This window comes from Mobula birostris, chromosome 3 (assembly GCF_030028105.1).
Source record: "Mobula birostris isolate sMobBir1 chromosome 3, sMobBir1.hap1, whole genome shotgun sequence".
Taxonomy (NCBI): Eukaryota; Metazoa; Chordata; class Chondrichthyes; order Myliobatiformes; family Myliobatidae; genus Mobula; species Mobula birostris.
In genome coordinates, this window is record NC_092372.1 from 27,005,675 (window position 1) to 27,032,037 (window position 26,363).

A 26,363-nucleotide genomic window follows, 5' to 3' on the forward strand; every position below is an offset into this window, starting at 1 on the left:
AAAACACCTACCAGCAGGATCAAGAACAGTTTCTACCCCACTGTTATAAGGCAATTGAACAGTTTCCTTGTATGATAAAATGGTCTCAGCCTCAGAATCCACCGTGTTATGACCTTGCACTTATTGTTTACCTGCGTAACTGTAACACTTTACTCTGTTATTGTTCTACAGAAATGTACTGTGTAATAAATTGATCTGTATGAACAGTGTGCAAGACAAGCTTTTCACTGTACTTCAGTACATATGACAATAATAAACCAATTTACCAATTTAATAAGTTAAAGGTGTGTGTCTTCTGTGTTTTACATGCAGTAATTGATTTGCACACCAGAGGGAGCATATGTGCTTTCTGTATATGCTGGATTCCAGTTAATTGTGCCATTGGTTAGCTGGAGCAATTGCTTATTTTGGACTACTCTTAAAGAACAAAAACTAATTGAGAAGATAGCTGGGATTCCCTTTGTTTATCTGGGACACGATGCCACTTAATTGGGACAGAGGACTTGTTGAACACTTTCTAACTAGCATCAGTCATGTTCAATTCTGTGGTCATTAGGCACTACACTGTGTTTAGAACAAACAGTTTTTAAATAGTGTCAGTTGCATGTGTCTGTGTTCAAAATGTAGTGATTTTTATCACCGGTAGTTGGCAAGAAATAAGCAGTGGGATAATTGAGAACTGTGTCTTCAAGCATTCAGTTTTCGAGATGCCAGAAATGGCTGGGAGTGAAAATGAACTGATTTTACTACTTCAACATGTTAGGAACCACAAAGAATTTGAAAGTATCAAAAATCATCTTGCATGCTACAATGAAAATAAAGATTTGGAGGATGCAATCATTGAAGGCATTGTATGAAGATAGTCCATTATTTGGATTGAGTGTCTACGCTGGTTTTGTTCATTTACAGTCGATCAAGAGAACACAGCAGCGTTCACTGGATGAATTACATCATCGATAACTATTGGGAGCTAATACAGTTTTATAGTGCTATAGTAGCATTGGTAGTGTTCTAATTTGCTTTGTATTTCATTTTTAAAAAATAGTTTGTATAAAAAAGACAGTAGTTTGTCTTTTTTTATACATTTTTAACAACTTCCATGAAATTTGGCTAATTGTGTCAGCCACGTAATTGGGCCAACATGTACTAGTCCCAATGTGTCCCAGTTAACCAGAATCTGCTGTATGTAAAAGCAGTTCTTTGGATCTTCCATGTATTTATAATGGCAGGGTGCATTGCAATGTGGAATTCCTGCACTTGGTAGCTGTGCTCACAGGAAGGCCATCCTGCAAGCTTTCAGTTCTGTGGTAGCACAGGTGGCAATGGTGTTGGCTCAACACACTCACCATTAGGCAAACCGAATTAGAACCAAATGAATTAAAAGCAAACACACACCCAAAAAAAAACATTTCATGCAGCATATTCTGAGAGTATAAAATGTGTACTGCAGCAGAATGCTGACAAATCAAGAATAGATCTGGGATTAGTGGAAGGTAATTTCTGGTCTTGTGCTCTCACCCTATCAGAGGTATTCCCTTTGTTCTACCTGGTCCTCCCTGCCCTTTCAGAAAATAAAGAATAGCTTATTTTCCCTCTTTCCCAATCCTGACATCTCTTTCCATGGACACTGCCTCACTTGCTGACTGTTTCCATCATTTTCTCTTTTAATTATGAATGGTTTTACAACATTGACCTTGCTTTTAACTATAACCTTAAATAGAGACAAATACTTATTGATTTAGAGATATGGAGGAGATGGATCTTGAGCCAATCATGAAAAATTAGCCTGATGTAGCTGAAGATCCTGTCAGAGGATCATCCATATATCAGCCGCGATCAAATAGCAGAGCAGACACTATGAGCTAAATAGCCTAAATCTGCTTCTCTGTCTTGTCTTGTGGAGATACAGCTAGTCCTGAAGGACTGGAAATGAGTCAGTGGTGTGAAACTTTGGGCTTTAGATTGGCATTATGGTGAGTCAGACACAGGTGAGATTATTTGAGAGTAAAACTGGGTGTCTGTCGGTTGAGCTATTCTCGGATGGTGATGCTCTGGACATGCATTACTTTGGATGGACAGTAGAGGGCGATAGAAGGCAAAAGGAGCGTGGGTGTAATGTAATCTCCAGTTAGCAAGTGCAGGAATGATGGGCTCAGCAGTTAATGGGCTGAGGTAAAGTGACAATGGATAGTGTTACAGAGTTGAGAGTAGCGGTCTTTTGACTGATAGGATACAGTGCTGAAGGTCACATTATATGGAACGCTGAAACTGCAAAAATCTGTTTCAGCTGACAGGTTGCAAAAGAGGTGAAAAAATATACGCAAACAACAGGAATCTCACAGCTATCTGGACTATTCCTCTTCTCACCCTGTCCCTTGCAAAAACGCCATCCCCTTCTCGCAATTCCTCCGTCTCCGCCGCATCTGCTCTTAGGATGAGGCTTTTCATTCTAGGACGAGGGAGATGTCTTCATTTTTTAAAGAAAGGGGCTTCCCTTCCTCTACTATCAACTCTGCTCTTAAACGCATCTCCCCCATTTCACGTACATCTGCTCTCACTCCATCCTCCCGCCACCCCACTAGGAATAGGGTTCCCCTGGTCCTCACCTACCACCCCACCAGCCTCCGGGTCCAACATATTATTCTCCGTAACTTCCGCCACCTCCAACGGGATCCCACCACTAAGCACATCTTTCCCTCCGCCCCCCCCCCTGCATTCTGCAGGGATCGCTCCCTACACAACTCCTTTGTCCATTCGTCCCCTCCATCCCTCCTCACTGATCTCCCTCTTGGCACTTAACCGTGTAAGCGGAACAAGTGCTACACATGCCCTTACACTTCCTCCCTTACCACCATTCAGGGCGCCAAACAGTCCTTCCAGGTGAGACAACACTTCACCTGTGAGTTGACTGGGGTGATATACTGCGTCCGGTGCTCCCGATGTGGCCTTTTATATATTGGCGAGACCCGACGCAGACTGGGAGACCGCTTTGCTGAACATCTACGCTCTGTCCGCCAGAGAAAGCAGGATCTCCCAGTGGCCACACATTTTAATTCCACATCCCATTCCCATTCTGACATGTCTATCCACGGCCTCCTCTACTGTAAAGATGAAGCCACACACAGGTTGGAGGAACAACACCTTATATTCCGTCTGGGTAGCCTCCAAAATGATGCCATGAACATCGACTTCTCTAACTTCCGCTAGGCCCCACCTCCCCCTCGTACCCCATCTGTTACTTATTTTTATGCACACATTCTCTCACTCTCCTTTTTCTCCCTCTGTCCCTCTGAATATACCTCTTGCCCATCCTCTGGGTTCCCCCCCCCCCCCCCTTGTCTTTCTTCCCGGACCTCCTGTCCCATGATCCTCTCGTATCCCCTTTTGCCAATCACCTGTCCAGCTCTTGGCTCCATCCCTCCCCCTCCTGTCATCTCCTATCATTTTGGATCTCCCCCTCCCCCTCCCACTTTCAAATCCCTTACTCTTTCTTCCTTCAGTTAGTCCTGACGAAGGGTCTCGGCCTGAAACGTCGACTGCACCTCTTCCTACAGATGCTGCCTGGCCTGCTGCGTTCACCAGCAACTTTGATGTGTGTTGCTTGAAAAAATATACGTGTGGATTCTGTATCATATGCAAACTATAACAGTAGCAGCCTTAACTGTGGTTAACTGGAAGAAATTAAGACTTATCTATATAGACTGTACACCATAAAACTCCCAGGCAGCTGGGTACGATTTTCAGATGGCTTCTGTTAGGTTACACTATAAAAAATGCTGGAGGAACTCAGCAGGGCTGGCAGCATCTATGGAGCGGAATAAACAGTCGGCATTTTCTGCAAGGCCCTTCATCATAACTGTTTAGTTTGTCGAGTAGTCCATAATGCCAGCTTCATTGAAGTTAATACCAACATCCATCTGCCTGTTACACCGTTGCGTTTAGGGTAGCAATGAAGTTTCACTGTTGTTTCCGTAACTTTTTTTTGACCAATCAGGGTTGTTAGCCCTGAGCTGGTCCATTGAAACTGGAAGACCTTAGTCTGGCCTCTACCCTTTGACCTGTTTGGCATAGGTGACCATACCACAAGTCAAAGCACAAGGCCCTAATTCCAGCCAACATAGCTCTCTGCATCATTGGGACTTGCAAATCTCCAAACCCTATGACAAGGCTGTGGTCCTCTTGGAAGTAAAGTTAATACAAGAAACTTAATTTGTTCCTACATAGACAAAAATTTAAAAGAAATATCCTCAATCCCTAAGTTCTCTGCAATAATGCATCTGTTCATTCCATACAAGAAACAGTGACAATTCACTAGTTCTGCTCAGGTAACTTGGTTGCTGGAATGTGAAGTGGCATGCACTCTGTCTTCTCAAATAAAACCCAGGCCCCCTCCTGTTTGGATGGATGAGTGATCCACCTGGATATCTTCATGTCAGCACAGACTTCAAGAGCACCTGGATATCATCATAGATGGGGAAATTACTTACTTCAAAGACTCTAATTTAATTAACAGTTCCACGTGTAACTTTCTTTTGGTTAGTGTTAAGTTTCCAAGAAGTGATGGTACAGAGCAGACACTGAATTCATCAAAGGACCCTAACCATGATCTAATATGGAAAGAAAATACAAGAAGGATAAATTTAATAAAGATTTTGATTTTTCTAATAAATACATTTCTTGATAGTGATCTTCTAATCTTATTGAAGTCTTAATTTTTTTTCATCTTAACCTACCTTGAAAACGTTTAAGACTATAAAACATTGGCGCAAAATTAGGCCATTTTTCCCATTGAGTCTGCCCTGTCAGTTCATCATGGCTGATTTATTATCCCTCTCATCACCAATCTCCTGCCTTCTCCCTGTAAACTTTGACACCCTTACTAATCAAGAACGTATCAACCTCTGCCTTAAATATACCCAATGATTCGGCCTCCACAGCCCTGTGCGACAATGAATTCCACAGATTCACTACCCTCTGGCTAAAGAAATTCCTCTTCATCTCTGTTCTAAAAGGACTCCTTTCTATTCTGAGGCTGTGCCCTCTGGTCCTAGATTCTCCCACAATAGGAAACATTCTCTCTACGTCCATGCTGAGCCTTCAAGCATGTACCCTTCCACAGTTGTTTAGCCATCTTTTTCCCATTGTAAGGGGTGTCTTCTGCTGATTGTGCAATATTCAGTTCCATTCACAGTTCCTTAATAAACCAAACAAGACCCAGATATGGACTGATAATTGGTTAGTAATATTTGCAGTATAAAAGCAAATGCAGAATCTCCAATAGGGATAAATTTCAACTTGCTTTTATAATCCATTACATTACCCAACCGACTAGAACCTCATCTAGGCCAACCAAAGTATGTCAGAGGATTCCCTGATACCAAAAGTATTTTCATCGTCTCCTCAGCCTCACAATGGCATTTATAAAGATGAATGGCACAGTAGCGTAGCAGTTTGGGCAATCACGATCTGTAAGATCAGGGTTCAATTCCCACCACTGTCTGTAAGGAGTTTGTACGTTCTCCCCGTGACCTCATAGGTTTCTTCTGGATGTTCCGGTTTCCTCCCACATTTCAAAATCACACAGGTTAGGGTTAGTAAGTTCTGGGTATTATATGTTTGTGCCAGAAACGTTGTCACACTTGCAGGCTGCCCAGCACAATCCTCACTGATTTGATTTGACGAAAATGACAGATTTCACTGTAAGTTTCGGTGTACATGTGATAAATAATGCAAATCTTTATCTTTGTAAGGTGACAAATAAAGTGAATCCTGACCTTACAAAGACAGAAGTAAGCTTTATTTCTCACATATACATCGAAACAGTAAAACGTGTTGCTAGGTCACAACATCCATGGTTGACTCTGGCCAATGGAGGTCCTCACTAATTAGAGGCATAGATTTAAAGCATTTGGTTGAGGGATTACAGGAGATCTGAGAAATAATTCTCAATTAAGAGATCTTGAGGTTTGAATCTCAATACCTGAAAGAGTGGCAAAGGCAAAAGATCTCGTCACAGTTAAAAACCACTTAAATAGGTATTCAGTGTGAAGTATTTTGCAATTCCATGGCCCAACAGCCAGAAAGAGGGCATCTGACTGGCTGACTCTCTTTCTGCTCAATTCAGAAGCAAAGAACCAAGTGGCTAATCATAAAACACAAGAGATTCTGCAGATGCTGGAAATCCAGAGTAACACACACAAAATACTGGAGCAGCTCAGCAATCAGACAGCATCTATGGTAATGAGTAAACAGCCAACGTTTTGGGCTGAGACCTGTGGTGTAACATTTTAAACACAAGATTCTGCAGATGCTGAAAATCTAGAGTAATACATACAGTGTGCTGGGGTCTCAGCCCAAAACGTTGACTCTTTATTCCTCTCCACAGATGCTGCCTGACTCGCTGAGTTCCTCCGGAATTTTTGTCTGTAACTATGCCTGAAATTGTCAATTTTACTATCAAGTTTCTTGTTTAAATTTTATTAGTGTTCTATTCTCAAGGGTGTCTTGTTTTACATCATTTAGGTGTGGGCTAGTAGCTTTCTTCCTAATGAACCGAGATTAGCTGATCGGACACAACGAGACTATTTCAACAGCCATGGAGTGCCAATGCTAGTGGAGTATGCAAAATTAGAGTCTCAAAAGAAGGTTTGTTGCACATTTCTTTCTTGGGTTTGATGTTTATTCATGAAATAAATGTTGACTGTTCTTTTTCTTCATGTTAAGTCCAAAGGAATTTGCCCTGTGATAACACAGATTGAGTAAGGGCCCAGAGAAGTGCAAGCTTTCATCCCTTGAAAATGGGCATTATGTTCTGATTTAACAGTGCTTGTAAACTATTGTACTCACTTTGCTATTAGCGTTTGCAGGCGCGTCACAATTTACCTCAGATGTTCCTTCTCAGCATGTGTGCGTGCCGACCAAAGCACAAGATGCTGTAACCATCTGAAATAGGCCTTTTGATTACTTTGCTTTCAATTTCTGCTTTATATAGCAATCCTTTAGTAAAGTACAAAAATATTGGATATTTAGTTATCTATATAATATATTATAAGTATATTATATTTACAATACCGTGCAAAAGTCTTATATATTTATATATACATATGTATAGTTCAGGTTCCTAAGCATTTTGCACAGTACTATATTTATCAACACAGAGTAGAGAGCGAGTTGGTAAATCTGGCAGGATTAAGAGATGTTGGGAATGGTGAGGGTAGAGTGCTGTGGGGGTGGGGGTTATGGGACAGGTGGCAGAGAAGAAGTGCTGGGACGGTGGTGGGGGAGGTAGGGCAGGTACAGACACACCCAGCCCTGAGATACTATGCAAGGTCACTTGATTCCAAACAATTGGTCTTTTGGTCATTATAGAATGTCTCTCTGGTGCTTTCTGTTCCCTCCCCTCTCCCTTCCCCCTTTTCCAACCATGATTCCTCTCTCCCTGCCCCCTTCTCACACTCAGTCCACAATAGAGACACATATCAGAATCAGGTTTGTCCTCACTCATATATGTCATGAAATTTGTGTTTTTTTTTGCAGTAGTACGTAAAAAGAGCACAGTATTGTGCAAAGGGCTTAGGTACCCTTGCGACAGAGCCTATAAAAAGTATTTCCCCCTCCCAAGAAGTTTTCATGTTTTATTATTTTACAACATTGAATCACAGTGGATTTAATTTGGCTTTTTTAACACTGATCAGCAGAAAAAGACTCTTTTGTGTCTAAGTGAAAACAGATCTCCACAAAGTGATCTAAATTAATTACAAATATAAAACACAAAATATTGCTTGCACCCCGTTCAAGTCAGTATTTAGTAGATGCACCTTTGGTAGCAATTACAGCCTGTGTAGATAGGCTCTATCAGCTCTGCAATTTTTCCCTATTCTTCTTCACAAAACTACTCAAGCTCCTGTCAGATTGCATGGGGATCGTGAGTGAACTACCCTTTTCAAGTCCAGCCACAAATTCTCAATTGGATTGAGGTCTAGACTCTGACTTGGCCACTCCAGGACATTAGTTTTGTCATTTTAAGCCATTCCTGTGTAGCTTTGGCTTTATGCTTGGAGGCATTGTCTTGCTGGAAAACAGATCTTCACCAAAGTCACAGTTCTCTTGCAATCAGGTTTTCCTCCAGGATTTCCCTGTTATTTTGCTGCATTCATTTTACCCTCTACCTTCACAAGCCTTCCAGGGCCTGTTGCAGTGAAGCATCCCCACAGCATGATGCAGCCACCACTGTGCTTCACGGTAGGGATGGTGTGTTTTTGATGATGTGCAGTGTTTGGCTTGTGCCAAACATAGCATTTAGTCTGATGGCCAAAAAGCTCAGTTTTGGTTTCATCGGATCATAGAACCTTCCAGCTGACTTCAACGTCTCCCACATACCTTCTGGCGAACTCTACCTGAGATTTCATATGAGCTTTTTTCAGCAGTGGCTTTCTCTTTGCCACTCTCACATAAAGTTGTGACTGGTGAAGAACCCGGGCAATAGTTGTTGTATGCGCAGTCTCTTCCATCTCAGCCACTGAAGCTTGTAACTCCTCCAGGGCTGTCACAGGTCTCTTGGTGGCCTCCCTCACTAGTCCCTTTCTTGCAAGGTCACCTGGTTTTTGAAGACTTCATGCTCTAGGCAGATTTACAGCTGTGCCATGTTCTTTCCATTTCTTGATGATTGACAACTGTATTCCAAGGGATATTCAGTGACTTGAAAATGTTCTTGCATCCATCTCCTGACTTGTGCTTTTCAATAACATTTTCGCAGAGTTGCTTCGAGTGATCTTTTTTCTTCATGGTGTAGTTTTTGCCAGGATACTGATTCACTAGCAGCTGGACCTTCCAGATACAAGTGTATTTTTACTACAATCAATTGAAACACCTTGACTGCACACGGTGATCTCCACTTAACTGATTATATGACTCCTAAAACCAATTGGCTGCATCAGTGATGATTTGGTGTGTTATATTAAAGTGCCTAGGACTTTTGCACAGTACTGTATCTACATACATAAGACAGGGGGCCCTCTTCTTGTTACTACCATCACAGAGGACGTACAGGAGCCTGAAGACCCACACTCAGCATTTTAAGAACAACTTCCTCCCCTCTGCCATCGGATTTCTCAATGGCCCATAAACATTTACAGGAATTCAATAGGTCAGGCAGCATCCATGGAGGGGTATGAACAGTCAACATTTCAGGCCAGCATTTTGTGCATGTTGCTAAAGATTTCCAGTGTTTTTGTAACTTATAGTCATTTTTATGTCTTGCACTGAGCACTGTGCTGAGAATCGAAAGGATAGAGTGGACGTGGAGTGGATAGTTCTAATTGTGGGGGAGGGGACCAGAGGGCACAGCCTCAAAATAGAAAGACATCCCTTTAGAACAGAGGTAAGGAGGAATTTCTTTAGCCAGGGTGTGGTGAATCTGTTGAATTCATTGCCACAGATGGCTGTGCAAGCCAAGCCTTCCTGTATATTTACAGCAGAGGTTGGTAGGTTCTTGATTAGTAAAGGTGCCAAAATTGATGGGGAGATGGCAGGAGCATTGGGCTGAGAGAGAAAATAAATCAGCTTTGATTGAATGGCAGAGCAGACTGAATGGGCTGAATGGCCTCAGTCTGCTCATATGGTCTTATGATGCAACCAGATAAAGAGCTAATTCTGAGGCAGTGTTACCTTATTACTTCTCAGCTTTTACACCATAAGACAAAGGAGCAGAAGTCAGCCATTCGGCCCATCAAGTCTGCTCCGCCATTTTATCATGAGCTGATCCATTCTTCCATTTAGTCCCACTCCCCCGCCTTCTCACCATAACCTTTGATGCCCTGGCTACTCGGATACCTATCAATCTCTGCCTTAAATACACCCAATGACTTGGCCTGCACTGCCGCCTGTGGCAACAACCATAGATTCACTACCCTCTGGCTAAAAAAATTTCTTTGCAACTCTGTTCTGAAAGGGCGCCCATCAATCCTGAAGTCATGCCCTCTCGTACTAGACTCCCCCACCATGGGAAACAGTTTTGCCACATCCACTCTGTCCATGCCTTTCAACATTCGAAATGTTTCTATGAGGTCCCCCCTCATTCTTCTAAACTCCAAGGAATACAGTCCAAGAGCGGACAAACGTTCCTCATATGTTAACCCTCTCATTCCATGAATCATTCTAGTGAATCTTCACTGAACCCTCTCCAATGTCAGCACATCCTTTCTTAAATAAGGAGACCAAAACTGCCCACAGTACTCCAAGTGCGGGCTTACACGGTGCCTACTGACTGGTGTTACTGATGTTATTGAGTGGTACTGACTTATCTTGGCTTATGCGTATGTGAATATCAGATACTATCTGCTTTTTATAACAAGAAATTGCTTCTATACTATGGCTACATTGATAAACTAATTAACTTCTAACTTTCTTCATCATAACCTAGCTATTCACTGATGTGAAGTCCAGATTTCGCACCCAAAGTGCCTGTTGGAAACTGGCCTGTGCTCAGTCAGGAGTTAAGTACTAATTAGAGTAGACTGATTACTTCTCTAATTGGATAATAGTTTTTCTCTCTAAACCAGCTGGCAACGATGTAATGTGTTCATCTGATCCACTCACTTAGCTCAATTTTCGCAGCAGAAATAACATCGTTATGATCACCCGGTGGATGGCTCAACACATGTTGGTCATGACTGTAGTCCAGTTTTAACGGACAATATGAAAAGTGCACGAAGTACAGAGTCACAGAGCATTACAGCACAGGGACAAGCTCTTCAGCCCATCTAGTTCCTGCCAAACTGTTATTCCGTCTGGACCCATTGACCCGCACTAGATCATAGCCCTCCCATATAGAGGACTCATTTACCCTCACGTCCTCAGTTGACTGCAGAAAAGCAAAGTAACATTTCACCCAACAGGATGTTTTATTTCCTTAATGAAATTTCAGGTAGAAAGTTGAGCTTGTAGCAAGGTTACAGTCTATCAAAGAAAACTGAATTATGAATGCATGTATTGGTTCATGAATACAAATCATAAACACAGGAGATTCTGCAGGTGCTGGAAATGCCGAGCAACATGCACAGAGTGCTGGAGGAGCTCAGCAGGTCAGGCAGCATCTATGGAGAGGAGTAAACGATCTAGGTTTTGGACCGACACCCGTCACCAGTCCTGATGAAGGATTGACATGCACTTAATGTTTTGGGACAGCTTTTTATATATATCTTTTTATAGCTTATAGTATATTTTATGTATTGCACTGTAATTCTGCTGCAAAACGACAAAATTCACAACATACAGCATTTATTTATATATATGTGAGAGAGGAGGGAGGAGAAGATGGTGGCGCGACACAGCGGGCGTGGCCGTTCCGAATGAATATCGATATGTGTACTAGGGGCCGTGCATCAATCCGGATTTGATGGGAACAGCCGTGAAGCACAGAGGAACACCTGGAGAAACTTCTGAAATGCCTGCTTCGCTGCCGCTGCTACTGTGCGATCGGGAATCTCCGGAGACGAAGGCCCCAAATCCTCGGCTTTGCGTATCGCCTGTTGCCAGGGCCGGGGTCGAAACGCTCGGCAGAGTTGGTGCTCGGTGCTTCTGTGACAGAGAGCTGGTCGGAGGCTCGGAGTTTTTCAGACGGACTCGGAGTCGGACTGTGGTTGGATGCTTCCTGGATGCTGCATCGGCAAGTTGGCGGCGCTGGAGGTTTACCGTCTGTGTGAGATGATGGGATTTTCGAGAGACTCTGAGATCTTTACTGTGCCATGGTCTGTTCTTATCAAATTAGGTATTGCTTTGCACTGTTGTAACTATATGTTATAATTATGTGGTTTTTGTTAGTTTTTAAGTCAGTTTGTTATGTGTTTTCATGATATCATTCTGGAAAAACATTTTTATCATTTGTTCATGCATTACTATATGACAATAAAAGGGGACTGTGTGTCCTCATAATCATAATAATATACATATTTATATATTTTGTACACACACGCACGCACGCACGCACATGCACACACGCGCGCTATCCCAGGATTGGATGTTCTTTGTGAGCAGGAGGCATGAGGGTTGGTGAGTTGGTGAGTCGGTGAGCCTGGAGCTCGGGGCCTGGAGTTTCGTGTTCCATCAATGGCTAGTCCAGTGGTCAGTAATGAAGATCGAAGCCCAAAGGGTGATTGGAAGTCTGAAATTCAAAGCCCTGTGGCAGCAGACTGGAGGCCCTGAGGCCCGTCCTGGGCTTGGGGGACTGTCCATGTGTGTGGCTGGCTGAGAGGCAGGAAAGGGGCTCGTTGTTTTGTTGAGTGTCGTGTTCTGCGTTCAGCTGAATAGTGTGGTCATGCTGTGTTGGCGCTGAAATGTGTGGTGACACTTGCAGGCTGCCCCACACATCTTTAGGTGTGTTTGATGTTAACACAAACACCACATTTCACTGTACTGTATGTTTCCACGGACGTGATAAATAATTAAATCTAAATCTGAACACATAAATGAGTCAATAAAGAGTCAATATGTTGAAACTTGTGGCAAGATTAATGGTGCCTTTTTATTTTTGCAAGGTTGGAGCAATATAAACTGTCTAGTAACTTAGGATGGGGTATCACTTCCTCTCTATAAATTGCTGTCTGATTTACTCACTAATTATGGTGTGCTCTTTAATCTGTGATATGAAATCCAGACTTAGTTCCCAAAGTGCAGACCCATTATAGTTCTGTGCTCAGTCAGAAACAGCTAACAAAGTGGAACGGACAGATTATGTCTGTAATTGGGTACCTTGTAACCTTGCTCATTGTTTGACTTTGCTGCTGAAATGCAAGAATGCTTTTCCCTTGGAAACAAAATCCTCTAAAGGCTTACTGATGGAATGCATGCCTTCTGCTTCTCACAGTCAAAGGAGGAGATATTGCAGCTCTATGAAACTCTGGTTAGGCCACACTTGGAGTATTATGTTCAGTTCTGGAAACTTTAGAGAGGGTGCAGAGGAGATTTACCAGGATGCTACTTGGATTAGAGAGCATGTCTTATGAGGAAAGGTTGAGTGAGCTAGGGCTTTTTTCTTTGGAGTGAAGGAGGATGAAAGGTGACTTGATTGAAGTGTATAAGATGATAAGAGGCATTGATAGAGTGGACAGCTGGCGCCTTTTTCCCAGGGGAGATATGGCTGACATGGGAGGGCATAATTTGAGGGTGATTGGAGGAAAGTACAGGGGGATACCAGAGCTAGGTATTTTACTCACTGATGGGTGGGTGAAACACAAGTTGGTGGCAGAGTGAGATGTATTAGGAATATTTAGGAGACTCTTGGATAGACACATGTGTGAAAAGAAAATGGACGGCTATGTGGGAGGGCAGCATTAGATTGATCTTGGAATAGGTTAAAAGGTTGGTACAGTTGGCCCTCCGTATCCGCGGATTCAACCAACCGCGGATCGGGATAGGAAAAAACCCCCAGAAGTTCTCTCTCCAGCACTCGTTGTTTGAGCATATACAGACATTTTTTTTCTTGTCATTATTCCCTGAACAATACAGTATAACAGGTATTAACATAGCATTTACATTGTATTAGGTATTATAAGTAATCTAGAGATGATTTAAAGTATACGGGAGGATGTGCGTAGATTATATGCAAATACTACGCCATTTTATATACAGGACTTGAGCATCCATGGAGGGGTCCTGGAACCAAACCCCCGCGGATACAGAGGGCCGACTGTACCACATTGTGGGCTAAAGGGCCTGGACTGTGCTGTACTCTTCTATGTTCTACATTACTGATCTAAGGTTGAATCCAAGGTTTTCTTCATTTGCTTTTTCACCAGGCATGTAAATATTTTTTTTCATTTACGGGATGTGGGCATTGCCAGCTAAGCCAACATTTGTTGCCCATCCCTAGTTGCCCTTGAGAAGGTGACGATGAGCTGCCTTCTTGAACCGCTGCAGTCCCTGAGGTGTAGGTACATTCACAGTGCTGTTAGAGAGGGAATTTCATGATTTTTACTGAGCGACAATGAAGGAAAGGCAATATATTTCCAAGTAGTGGTGTTCCCAGATATCTGTTGTTCTTGTCCTTCTAGATGGTAGTGGCCGTGGGTCTGGAAGGTGTTGTCTTAGGAACTTTGGTATGCTGTTGCAGTGCATCTTGGTGATAGTACACACTGCTGCAACTGTTCATCAATGGTGGAGGGACTGGATACTTGTGGAAGGGGTACCAATCAAGTGGGCTGCCTTGTACTGCATGGTGTCAAGCTTCTTGAGTGTTGATGGAGCTGCACTCATCCATTGACAGAATCCAAACTGGGCATCGTAAGCAGGTTATTGCTGAGTAAGTGCTGCACAATAGCACTGTTGATGACCCCTTCCATTACTTTGCCGGTGATTGAGAATAGGCTGATAGGGTGGTAATTGGTTGGGTTGGATTTACCCTGTTTCTTGTGTACAGGACATACCTGGGCAATTGTCCACATTGCCGGGTAGATACCAGTGTTGTAGCTGTACTGGAATAGCTTGGCTAGTGCCGCAGTGATTTTTGGAACACAAGTCTTCAGGACTACTGCCGGGATTTTGTCTGGGCCCGTAGCCTTCGCAGTAGCCAGTACTTTCAGCCATTTCTTGATTATCACATGGAGTGAATTGGATTGTCTAGGATGCTGGGGACTTCTGGAGGAGGCCGAGCTGGATCATCTACTCGACACTTCAGACTGAAGATTGTTGCAAGTGCCTCAGCCTTATCTTTTGCAGAGGTGTGCTGGGCTCCTCTATCACTGAGGATGGGGATATCTGTGGAGCCTCCTCCTCCAGTGAGTTGTTTGACTGTCCACCACCATTCACGGCTGGATATGGCAGGAATACAGAGCCTAGATCTGATCTGTTGGTTGTGGGACCACTTAGCTTTGTCCATTACTTGCCGCTTATGGTTTTTGGCATACAAGTATCCTGTGTTGTGGCTTCACCAGGGTGACACCCTGACCAAGTAAGGACGGCAAGGTTCCTCTCCTAAAGGACGTTAGTGAACCAGATGGGTTTTTACAACAATCGACATGGTTTCATGATCATTTTTATTGAATTCAAATTCACTCTCTGCCATGGTTGTCATGGTCCAGATCGGGTTCACTTTAAATTTACTTTGTTTGTGTTACGATCCGGACCGTTGACTCCTTGTTTCCCTTTAATTCCCTGTTTTCCTTTGTCCCTCGGGCTTGGTGATTAAAGGTAATTTACTCTCGACTGAACCGGCAGTTTATAAGTCTCCAACTTTCAGCCATTCGGGGCAAGAGCGTTAACGAAGTCACCGAAGCTAGTGCGAGCCAATGTCATCTGACCAGAGCCAACTAAGTTTCTTGCCGGAGCAAGCCAAGTCTCCTCCCGAAGCGAGTGCCAGCAAGCCGCCTTCCCTTGCCAGAGCGGGTCCGTTAAAGTTAACCCGCGGGGCGAGTCAAGAGCTCGCCGCTGCTTGGAGCATACTTGTGCCCAGTTATAGTTCTGCCTATCATTGTGTGGCCTCCGTATCCATGTCCTGTGTCGAAAAGGGGTCCCGGCCCTGTACCCTGGAAGGGTCCTGACCCTGTGTCAAGAAGAGTCCTGACTCCGTCCTGTGTCTAAGGAGGATTCCCGGCTCAGTGTTTTATCTCTTGTGTCTGAGTCTGTCCCGTGAGTAAGAAGAGTCCCGGCTCCATATCCTGTGTTGAAGGAGGAGTCCCGGCTCAGTGTTCTATGTTCTATGTCCTGTGTCTGAGCTCCAAGTCCATGTTCCAAGTACCAAGTCCATGTCTGGGTCCTGAGGTTCAAGGTTCAAGTTTCAAGTCCAGGCTCCGGGGTTCAAGTATTAAGTTCTGGCTCCGAGGTCCATATTCCGAGTCCTGGCTCCGGAGTCCGTGTTCCTCCTGGCTCCAAGGTCCGTGCTCTGAGTCCTGGCTCCAAGGTCCGTGCTCTGAGTCCTGGCTTCGGGGTCCGTGTTCTTCCTGGCTCCGGGGTCCGTGCTCCAAGTCCCAGCTCCGGGGTCCGTGCTCCAAGTCCCGGTTCCGGCGTGTGTGTTCCGAGTCCCGGCTCCGGGGTGCGTGCTCCGAGTCCCGGCTCCAGGGTGCGTGCTCCGAGTCCCGGCTCCGGGGTGCGTGCTCTGAGTCCCGGCTCCGGGGTGCGTGTTCCGAGTCCTGGCTCCGAGGTTCAAGGGCTTTACTCTTTGGAGAGAAGGAGGATGAGAGGAGACATGATAGAGGTTTACAAGATAATAAGAGGAGTAGATAGAGTGGATAGCCAGCGCCTCTTCCCCAGGGCACCACTGCTCAATACAAGAGGACATGGCTTTAAGGTAAGGGGTGGGAAGTTCAAGGAGGATATTAGAGGAAGGTTTTTTACTCAGAGAGTGGTTGGTGCGTGGAATGCACTGCCTGAGTCAGTGGTGGAGGCAGATACACTAGTGAAGTTTAAGAGACTACTAGACAGGTATATGGAGGAATCTAAGGTGGGGGCTTATATGGGAGGCAGGGTTTGAGGGTCGGCACAACAATGTGGGCCGAAGGGCCTGTTCTGTGCTGTACTATTCTATGTTCTATGTTTTAAGTATCAAGTCCTGCCTCCGAGGTCCGTGTTCCCAGTCCTAGCCCAGACCCTAGTCCAGGGCCTGAGTCCTTGTCCTTACGCTTATTCCGGCTTCCGCTTTTCTCTCTCCTTGATTTCTGTCTGTTCTATCCTTGCGTCATGGCTTTCCTTGTAATTATTAATAAACTCTATTTAGTTAACCCTACAATACGTGTTTCTGTCCTGCATTTGGGTCCACCCTTGCTCTGCATTTGTGACAATGGTGGGATTATAACTCATGTCCCTAGCATATAACTGGGTCTCTGGATTACTGATCCTGTGATAATTACTATGATGCCAAATCTCCTCAGTCATGAACGATGTGCATTTTATAGTAAACACAAAGATTTTGCAGATGCTGGAAATCTTGAGCAACACACACAAAATGCCGGAGGAACAGCAGGGAATAAACAGTCCAAGCTTCAAGACAAATCTTGATAAAGGGTCTTTGCCCAAAATGGTGATTGTTTATTCCCCTCTGTAGGTGCTGCTTGATGTGCTGATACTTCCAGCATTTGGTGTGTGTGATTTTATTGTAACTATGCTGTTTCTTCTTGTAAAGTGGGAGGGATGCATACTTAATATTCATCCCAGTAACTTTGTAGAGAAGAGCATTGTCCAATTAAGAAGTGAGCTAAATTTTTCTACGTAATTAATTTAAGTTTTACCATGCAGTGTGAGAAACTAGCTTTTGTTCAGTGTTAGCTAATTGTGAGCAACTTTAAAATTATTTGTTTCACTGAATCTCTGTAGTTCAGTTTGTTCAACAACGGAAAGATATTGTAGGTGGGACCCAGTGATGAAAAGTTTCAACTGGCTTCATGACAATTATATTTCAGTAAGTAATTACGTGTGTAAATCACAGTAATATGTGTTGACATGAATCAGATTGGTTAAGTGCAGGTAATGATAGATGCTAATGGACCATACCTGCATTTCCAGCAATTTTTGTTTTCATTTTGATTCTTTTGGCAATATTTCTCAGAGGGCTTAAGGATGTTTGGGTGGTGAAGTCATTTTCTCCCGTGGGTGGTGGCGTGCTGTGGAGAACAGGTGATGTAAAGAGAGTGCCACACCTGCCTTGTGAAAATGCAGAACAAACCGCACAAATTTCTGAACGGTCCATGAAACCCTTAACACTATCTAGATAATCCTATTTTGTTCTGTTAATGTGTGGATCTACCTATCTGTCTATCTTACAAAATTTCTTTTTTTTTTGCACAATGAATATTTGACGGTCTTTTTCAATGGGTTCTATTGGGGTTCTTTGCTTTGTGGATCCCAGTAAGGAGATGATTCTCAAGGTTGTGTATGGTTGTTCGTCCATCGTTGACGTCGATTTCCTTTGTAACATAGTAATGTTTTTACAACTTACACTGCACTACTGCCGCAAAACAACATATTTTGTGGCGTATGTCTGTGACAATAAACCTTATTCTGATGTGAAATGCCCAGTCTGTGGTAATGACAAAACAGCCTGCTGGTGGAACTTAGTGGGTCGAGCAGCATCTGTAGGAGGGAAGGGAATTGTCGACATTTCAGGTTCGGATGTATCTACTCTGAAACTGCTTGCCTCTGACTTTGGCCACTCACAAAGTATGTGAGTGAATACTTTGAATGCTTGCACTGCTACCCCTCATCTCAATGAGCACAGACAAGAGTAAAGTCTGTCCCAGAAACCCACAAAAGATTGTATTCCATTTCAATGAAGTGTATAGTGGTCTTTAAATGATCAGAAGCCACAAGACAGATGAACATTGAAATGCATAATAAAAACCATTACAAGTTGGAACTTGTGATCTTTTTGACTCCAAGATGCTGGAAAATACCATATTTGACAATCAATGCCTACAGTCTGTTTCTGCTTTTGATCTCTTTATCTTACTGAGTCCCTTGATTTTAGACTGCGGAAACCATCGTAAGCAAGAGGATGGCCGACATCTACCATTTCTTTCTTTCTTATTTATTTATGTATTTATTTATTCATTCATTCATCTATCTATCTATTTAGAGATACAGTATGGACCAGGCCTTTCTGGCCCAACAAGCTGTGCTGCCTAGCAACCCACCTAGCCTGATCACGGGACAATTTACAATGATCAATTAACCTACTAACCTGTATGTCTTTGAGGGAGGGGAGTTCTGGGAAACTGGAGCACCCAAGGGAATCCCACGCGGTCATGGGGAGAACATTCAAACTCCTTACAGATGGCACCGGAATTGAACTCCAAAGACTAGAGCACCCAGGCTGTCATAGCTTCGTGCTAACTGGTCCACAACCATATGATGACAGATTATTTACCAGCAGGAGCATAAGATGCTTGTTTGAACACAGAACATAGAACACTACAGCACAGCACAGGCCCCTTGTCCCACAAAGTTGTGCCAACCTTTTAGCTTAATCTGACTTGTTTGCACCTTTCTTGGTCTTTTTAAGGATGATAAGCTATTTCTTCCCTTCTTATTATCATACTTAATTGACGAACTTTCAAATCAAGTTGCATTCATTGCTCTCCAAAGTTGCAAAAGTTCAAAGTACACTTATTGTCAAAGTACGTATACTATACACAACCTTGTATGGGGTGTCAGGGAGGGGTAGCACCTCTGGTGGGGGAACATGCTGCGTCCTTTTCAGGGCGGTTAGTCCACCTTTGGTCCCCACCTGGCACTCAGCTCTCACCTGTGGCTCCCCGTAGCTGTTTGCATGCGACAGCGGCCACACCCCGGGCAACAGCTTCGACAAGCCGGTTAAACCAGGTGAGGGTAGCCGACAGGTCTCAAACCCTCGGTGTGATAGGGAGTTGTCTATCCCAGCATGTGCAGACAGACTCCGGCGGATTGAGCGGACGAGACCTATGGAAGGTCCAACGGTCAAGAAGGCGGTTTCTGCAAGCGTCGTGGAACGTGTAGAGCACGACAAGACACAGAAGACGTCCTGGTCATCCACTGCGCCTAGTCCCATCTCCAGCCGTCTAGACTCTGTCTTGCCACTGGATCCAGATGGGAATTGGGAAGAGAGAGTGAGGCTGACGCTGCGCAACTCTCCCTCACTTAAATCCAAGTGACGCGCTAGTCTCGACACCATCATAATGGTGTCGAGGTCCTCATCGACGTCAACGATGGACGAACAACCATACACAACCTTGAGAATCATCTCCTTACTGGGATCCACAAAGCAAAGAACCCCAATAGAACCCATTGAAAAAGACCGTCAAATATTCATTGTGCAAAAAAAAAAGAAATTTTGCAAACAGTAGAGGCAGGTAAATAACATTCAGAACTGAAATTCACAAAGCCAGTTCATCACTGCAGTCGGTCCAGGAGCCTGTTAGTTGCAGGCCAGAGCCTGAGTTTGGCGCAGAGACGAGTAAACCTAGCGAGCAGCGAGCTGAACACCAGCCCGTCCCTCTTCTCCAGCTCCGACACGCGGACCTTTTCAATCGGGCCTGTCGCTTAAACTGGCCGAACAGCATATCATTCCTCGCTCCTGGACCCAGGCACTGCCGCTTTGTTTAGCTCTTCTTGTAACTGGTCAATATCTGGTGGAGGTTTGTTGTGATACCTCTGAAGCTTCCAATTTAATAGAATCTTCACATGCACGTACTGTGAGTTTACACAATGCTTTTGATCCCGTTACAGTAAATGAAATTCAGCAGTTTATACACAAGATTAATCCCTCCTCACCTGGATCCACCTGGTGCTTGACATCCCCTTTCTCACCCACCCCACTCAACACACACTAAATGCTGGAGGAGCTCAGCAGGTTAGGCAGTATCTGTGCAGGGTTATAAACTGTTATTATTTCAGGCCCCTTTACACTCTCAGCCCTGATACAGGTGCTCAACCTGAAACTTCAACTGTTCCCTTGCCTCCTCAGATGCTGTTTGACCTGCTGAATTCCTCCTGCCATTTGCCTGCTCCATATTCCAGCATCTTCAGTCCCTTGTATCTCCTTGTCAAAGGATGCTATAAGACCATAAGAGACAGGAACAAAGCAACACACACAAAATGCTGGAGAAACTCAGCAGGTCAGGCAGCATCTATGGAAAAAAGTACAGTCGACATTTCAGGCCGAAACCCTTCGGCAGGACCGGAGAAAAAAGGTGAGGAGTAGATTTGAAAGGTGATGGGGGGAGGACAGAGAGAAATGCCAGGCAATAGGTGAAACCTGGATGAAGCAAAGAGCTAGGAAGTTGATTGGTGAAAGAGACAGAAGGCCATGGAAGAAAGAAGAAAAAGGGGGAGAGGAGCACCAGAGGGAGGCGATGGGCAGGCAAGGAGATAACACGAGAGAGGGACAAGGGGATGGGAAATGGTGAAGGGGGAAGCATTACTGGAAGTTTGAAAAATCAATGTTCATAAACTCCAACTAGACCAACTAGAAGACTCCCTTTATTTCTAGTCTTTGCTCCCTGCCAATCAGCCAGTGCTCTATACATGTTAGTATCTTTCCTGTTATACCATAGGCTTTTATCTTGTTAATCAGCCTCATATGCGGCACCTTGTCAAAGACCTTCTGAAAGTCAAAGTACACAACATCCACCAAGTCTCCCTTGTCTATCCTGCTTGTTATTTCCTCAAAGGATTCTAACTGCTTTGTCAGGCAAGATTTTCCCTTAAGGAAACCATGTACTTTATACATATAGCCATAATGAATTATTTAAACAACAAAGAATGCTTAATCAAGCAACATATTTATAATATTACTCAAGTATTACTGATCTATTAATCTATTATATACAATATAAGAAGTGGACAAATAATGATTTTGTGCTTATATCATTTAGGCATTTGATGCCTCTGAATTTCTCACAAGGTCTACTTCACCAAAGTTCGCCAAGTCGCAATGAATTGGCTGAAGCATTGAATTAGTTGAGTTTCCACCATGTAAACTACGTGTCAGAGCCCACATCCGATGGAGGCTTGAGGCCAAAGAAGGCGGCCTGTCTTGGAGTTAGATGATTGTGAACGTGATGGGTGGGAGAGAGGAACTTTAGCTGTTGTTGTTTTATTGCCTGCAACACACACAAAATACTGGAGGAACTCAGAGGCCAGGCAAAATCTATGGTAAAAAGTACAGTCGGCGTTTTAGGCTGAAAACCTTTGGCAGGACTGGAGAAAAAAAGCTGAGGAGTAGATTTAAAAAGCTGGGGGGAGGGGGGGGGGAAGAAACACCAGGTGATAGGTGAAACCTAGAGGGAAAGAATGAAGTAAAGAGCTGGGGAGTTGATTGGTGAAAGGGACAGAAGCACATGGAAGAAAGATAAAGGGAGGTGGAGCACCAGAGGGAGGTGATAGGTGGGCAAGGAGATAAGGTGAGAGAGGGAAAAGGGGATAGGAAATGTTGGAGGGGGGTGAGGGGCAGAGGGCATTACCGGAAGCTCAAGAACTCAATGTTCATGCCTTCAGGTTGGAGGCTACCCAAATGGGATATAAGGTGTTGTTCCTCCAACCTGAGTGTGGCCTCATCACGACAGTAGAGGAGGACATGGATGGACATATCGAATGGGAATGGGAAGTGGAATTAAAATGGGTGGCCACTGGCCATTGGGAGATCTCGCTTGTTCTGGCGGACAGAGTGTAGATGCTCGGTGAAGCGGCCTCCAAATCTACATTGGGTCTCACCGATATACAGGAGGCCACACCGGGAGCACTGGACGCAGTAAATAACCCCAACCGACCCACGGGTGAAGGATCGCCTCACCTGGAAGGACTGTTTAGGGCCCTGAATGGTAGTGAGGGAGGAGGTGTAGGCACAGGTGTAGCACCTGTTCCGCTTGCAAGGATAAGTGCCAGGAGGGAGATTAGTGGGGAGGGACGAGGAGTCGCTTGTTGTGTTCTGTGTTGCTCTGCCAAGCATTGTGTTGGCACCAGAATGTGTGGGATACTGGCGGGCTAACCCCAGGGTTGTGCTGGTTGTTAACACAAACAATGCATTTCACTGTATGTTGTAGTGTAGAAATGATAAATAAACTTGAATGTTGAATCTGATTAATTTCAATGCTGCAGGGAGATTTCTGGAATTTGGTTTCATACTGCTTGCTATTAATTTGATGCCACACTCCCTTCCTATGTTTAATCTAGCTGCATTAAACGTACAGTGGGGCCGACCTTGGTAACAATTACAATCATAGTGAAATACAGCACAGAAGCAGGCCCTTCAGCCCCTCGAGCCCATGCTGACCATCAACCATCCATTCACATAAATCCTATCTTAATCCTACTCTTTTTGTGTTCTATCACCTCAGCCCGGATTCTGCAATTTAACCACACAGCTGGGGCAGTTTACATTTGTCTATTCACTTACTGGCCAGTGCATCTTTGGACCATGGGAGGAAACTGGAGCACCCATTTGGTCACGGGGTGGGGGTGAGGGGTGCGGGGAATGTGCGAATTTCACGCAGACTGGATTGGACCTGGGCTGTGGCTGTGAGGTAGTGGTTCTACTACCTGAGCCACTGCTTCGCCTGCCAGAGTAAAGTGCCTGGATTAGAGAGCAGGTCTTATCAGGAGAGGTTGAGCAAGCTCGGGATTTTCTCTTTGGAGCGAAAGAGGATGGGAGGTGACTTGATAGAGGTGTATAAGCTGATCGGAGGCATAGATCAAGTGGACCGTCAGCAATTTTTTCCCAGGGTGGCAATGGCTAATACCAGGGGACATAATTTTAAGGTGATTGCAGGAAAGAATAGCTGTGATGTGAGGTAGGTTTTTTACACAGAGAGTTATAAGTGCATGAAACGCACTACTAGAGGCTGATACATTAGGGACATTTAAGAGACTCTTAAGCACAATGATGAAGGGAAAAATAGAGGGCTGCGTGGGAGGGAAGAATTAGATTGATCTTGGAGTAGTTTAAAAGGTGGGCACACCATCACAGGCTGAAGGACTTGTACTGTGCTGTAATGTCCTATGTTTTAAAGCATTGGGGAATTCTCCCACAGCAGCCTGTAGATGATAGTCTATTCTATACGCTTAAAAGTGACTTTTGTTGTGGTCAGGCCTAATCCCATCAGCAACATCAGGATGTGTCTTTTAAATAACTTTTAAACTCCTAAAAATATGCTAATGTCTTTACAGCCAAGAAAATCATTTAAACGTTTTAGTGACTTGTTAATTTAAGATATTTTAAAGTGAGATTTCAAAAATAAGGTTTGACAAAAAAAATTAGAATCCTTTATAAATTTATCAACTATAGAAAGCTCTTTAAAATGAAAAATATATTTAAAATATCATACCTAAATCTTTTGCATTGTTTTCCATCTTCAGCTGTATAAAAATACTCTAGTTGTCTCCTTGTACCTAGTGCAGTATCCTAAGTTCAGTTGCATCTATGACTACTGGGCCATTAGTCCAGGTTGATGGTCCCTCATTGAATTCCATGTTGGTTTTAATAGCAAAATATATCTTAAAGACAAACTGCTTAGAGCAGCTTCAGCATTTCTGTACTTGAACACAGAAGTTCCAATGTTGACATCAGCTTGACAGATTAAGGATGGTGAACACCTGGTTAGTGTTACCATCAGTACTACTGTAAAATCTGGGCCATTAAGTGGCTCATAGAAGGGTCAATGGAATGAAAAGTGAACCTTAGAAAACTCACATGGATATAATTACCAAAAGACCATAAGGTATAGGAGCAGAATTAGGGTATTCAACTCATCGAGTCTGCTCCACCATTCCATCATGGCTGATTTATTATCCCTCTCAACCCTATTCTCCTGCTTTCTCTCCATAACCTTTGACACCCTGACTAATCAAGAACCTATTAGCCTTTGCTTTAAGTATGATTTGGCCTTCACAGCCATCAGTGGCAACACATTCTACAGATTCAACCTGTAGCTAAAGAAATTTCTTCTCATCTTTGTTCTAAAGGGACATCCTTGTAGTCTGATGCTGTGCCCCATGATCCTGGGCTCACCTGCTACAGGAAAGATAAGCCACGGTAAACGTCTTAAGTTGAGAATCTACTTAAAATCTGCTACTTGGGTCTTTTGCAGGTGCTTTCCATCTCCAGCTGCATAAAAATATCCTAGTTGTCTTTTCACAGCTATTAGAGTAATTCTACCATTTTTGTATTCCTAATGAACGTTGTTCAGCTATGAAGAGCTACTAAAGGCTTAAACATTTGAGTGCAGTAAAATGTTTTTTTTATTTGTTTTTGAAGGAACGAATTGTGGTTGAAAATGAAGAGTGGTTGGCCATCGTGCCATATTGGGCAACATGGCCTTTTCAGACATTACTTCTTCCAAAAAGACATATACTTCGTTTACAGGACTTGTCTGGTAAAGAAAGGGAAAGTAAGAAAACTTCTTTTATTGTATGTGATACATATAAAATGCTACGACTTTTAACTTTGCTTAAAAGTGAGTATAAAGAATTTAAAGCAGGCTATCATCCATGTAGTGTACTTCCTGTCTACCAAAATTTCTTTCTTGAACTAGATGTTAGAAGTAAAGAAAATAGAAGCACAAACAATTCATTACTTCCCTGTAAAATGAGGAGCAAGCAAAATCAGTTTATGAAATACTATCCTGAATCCCTTGCCCTCAATTTGCACAATTTATTTAATATGATTTTTAATATATATTTCTTATTGTAATTTATAGTTTGTTATTATGTATTGCAGTCTACTGCTGTCGTAAACCAATAAATTTCTCCATGCATGTCAGTGATATTAAACCTGATCCTGATTCTGCATATCATATTTATCAAGAAGAAAGTGAATACCTTAATTTAAAATATTGCAGTATCATCGCAGATTATTATAAACAGTTCATTTTCTGCTTTGGCAAACAAAAACTTGCATCTAAGCACAAGAGACTCTGCAGATGCTGGAAGTTTTGCATTTAAACAACAGCTTTGAACACAGAACATTGGCAATGGGTAAATGCTTCATTGTTGTCGCATTTACTGTGATGCAGTGATTGATCATTCCAAACATTAGTATATTGAGGTAGAACAAAGGGAAAAGGAATAACAGAATACACAATATAGTATTACAGAGAAAGTGCAGTGCCAATAGACAAATAAGCTGCCAGGGCTGCACTCATCTTTATTGTACAAGAGGTTTGGTCTGTTCAAGACTATTAGAATAGCGGGATTGAAGCTGTCCTTGAGCCTGATGGTTTTTAAGACTGTTTATTCTTTTTCCTTGCTGCTGCCTGACCTGCTGAGTTCCTCCAGCATTTTGTGTTTGTTGCGTGCTTTTCAACCTTTTGTATTATCTGCATGATGGAAGGGAGGGGAAAGAGAGAATGACCAGTGTGGGGGGGAGCGGTCTTTGATTACATTGCCTGCTTTTCCAAGATGGTAGGAGGTGTAGGCGGGTCAGTAGAAGGAAGGCAAGTATTCATGATAGACTGGGCTGTGTCTACAAGTCTGCAATTCTTTTGGTCTTGCGAAGAGTATTGCCATATCGAACATCCAGATAGGATGCTTTCTATAGTGCATATAGTGGGGACATGTAAAATTTCCTTAGCCTCCTGAGGAAAAAGAGGCACTTCCTTGGTCATTGTGTATATGTGGTTGGACCAGGCCAAGCTTTTGGTGATAATTACATCTAGGAACGTGAAGCCCTCAACCATCTCCACTCAGCACCATTGATACATGGATGGCCGCGTACTCTTTGTTGCCTTCTGAAATCAGGTTTTGCTGACATTGATGGAAAGGTTGTGGTTTTGACACCATGCCAGTAGGCTCTTTATCTCCTTCCTGTACTCCATCTTGCTGTTCGAGATCCAGCCAACCAAAGTGGTGTCAACTTGCACACTGGAACATTATCAAATAAAATCTAACAACATCCCACAAATGATTTA

The 26,363-nt window shown here is 43.5% G+C and overlaps 1 protein-coding gene across 2 annotated transcripts in view; it reads left to right on the forward strand.

Moving 5' to 3' along the window:
- The window catches only part of galt (galactose-1-phosphate uridylyltransferase), an 83,814-nt gene that overhangs the window by 48,238 nt on the left and 9,213 nt on the right, over positions 1 to 26,363 (forward strand). For both annotated transcript variants that reach the window (XM_072252370.1, XM_072252371.1), the window contains 2 exons: positions 6,523 to 6,645; positions 24,713 to 24,845. In XM_072252370.1, coding sequence (XP_072108471.1) covers positions 6,523 to 6,645; positions 24,713 to 24,845 — 256 coding nt within the window. The remainder of the gene's footprint in view (positions 1 to 6,522; positions 6,646 to 24,712; positions 24,846 to 26,363) is intronic.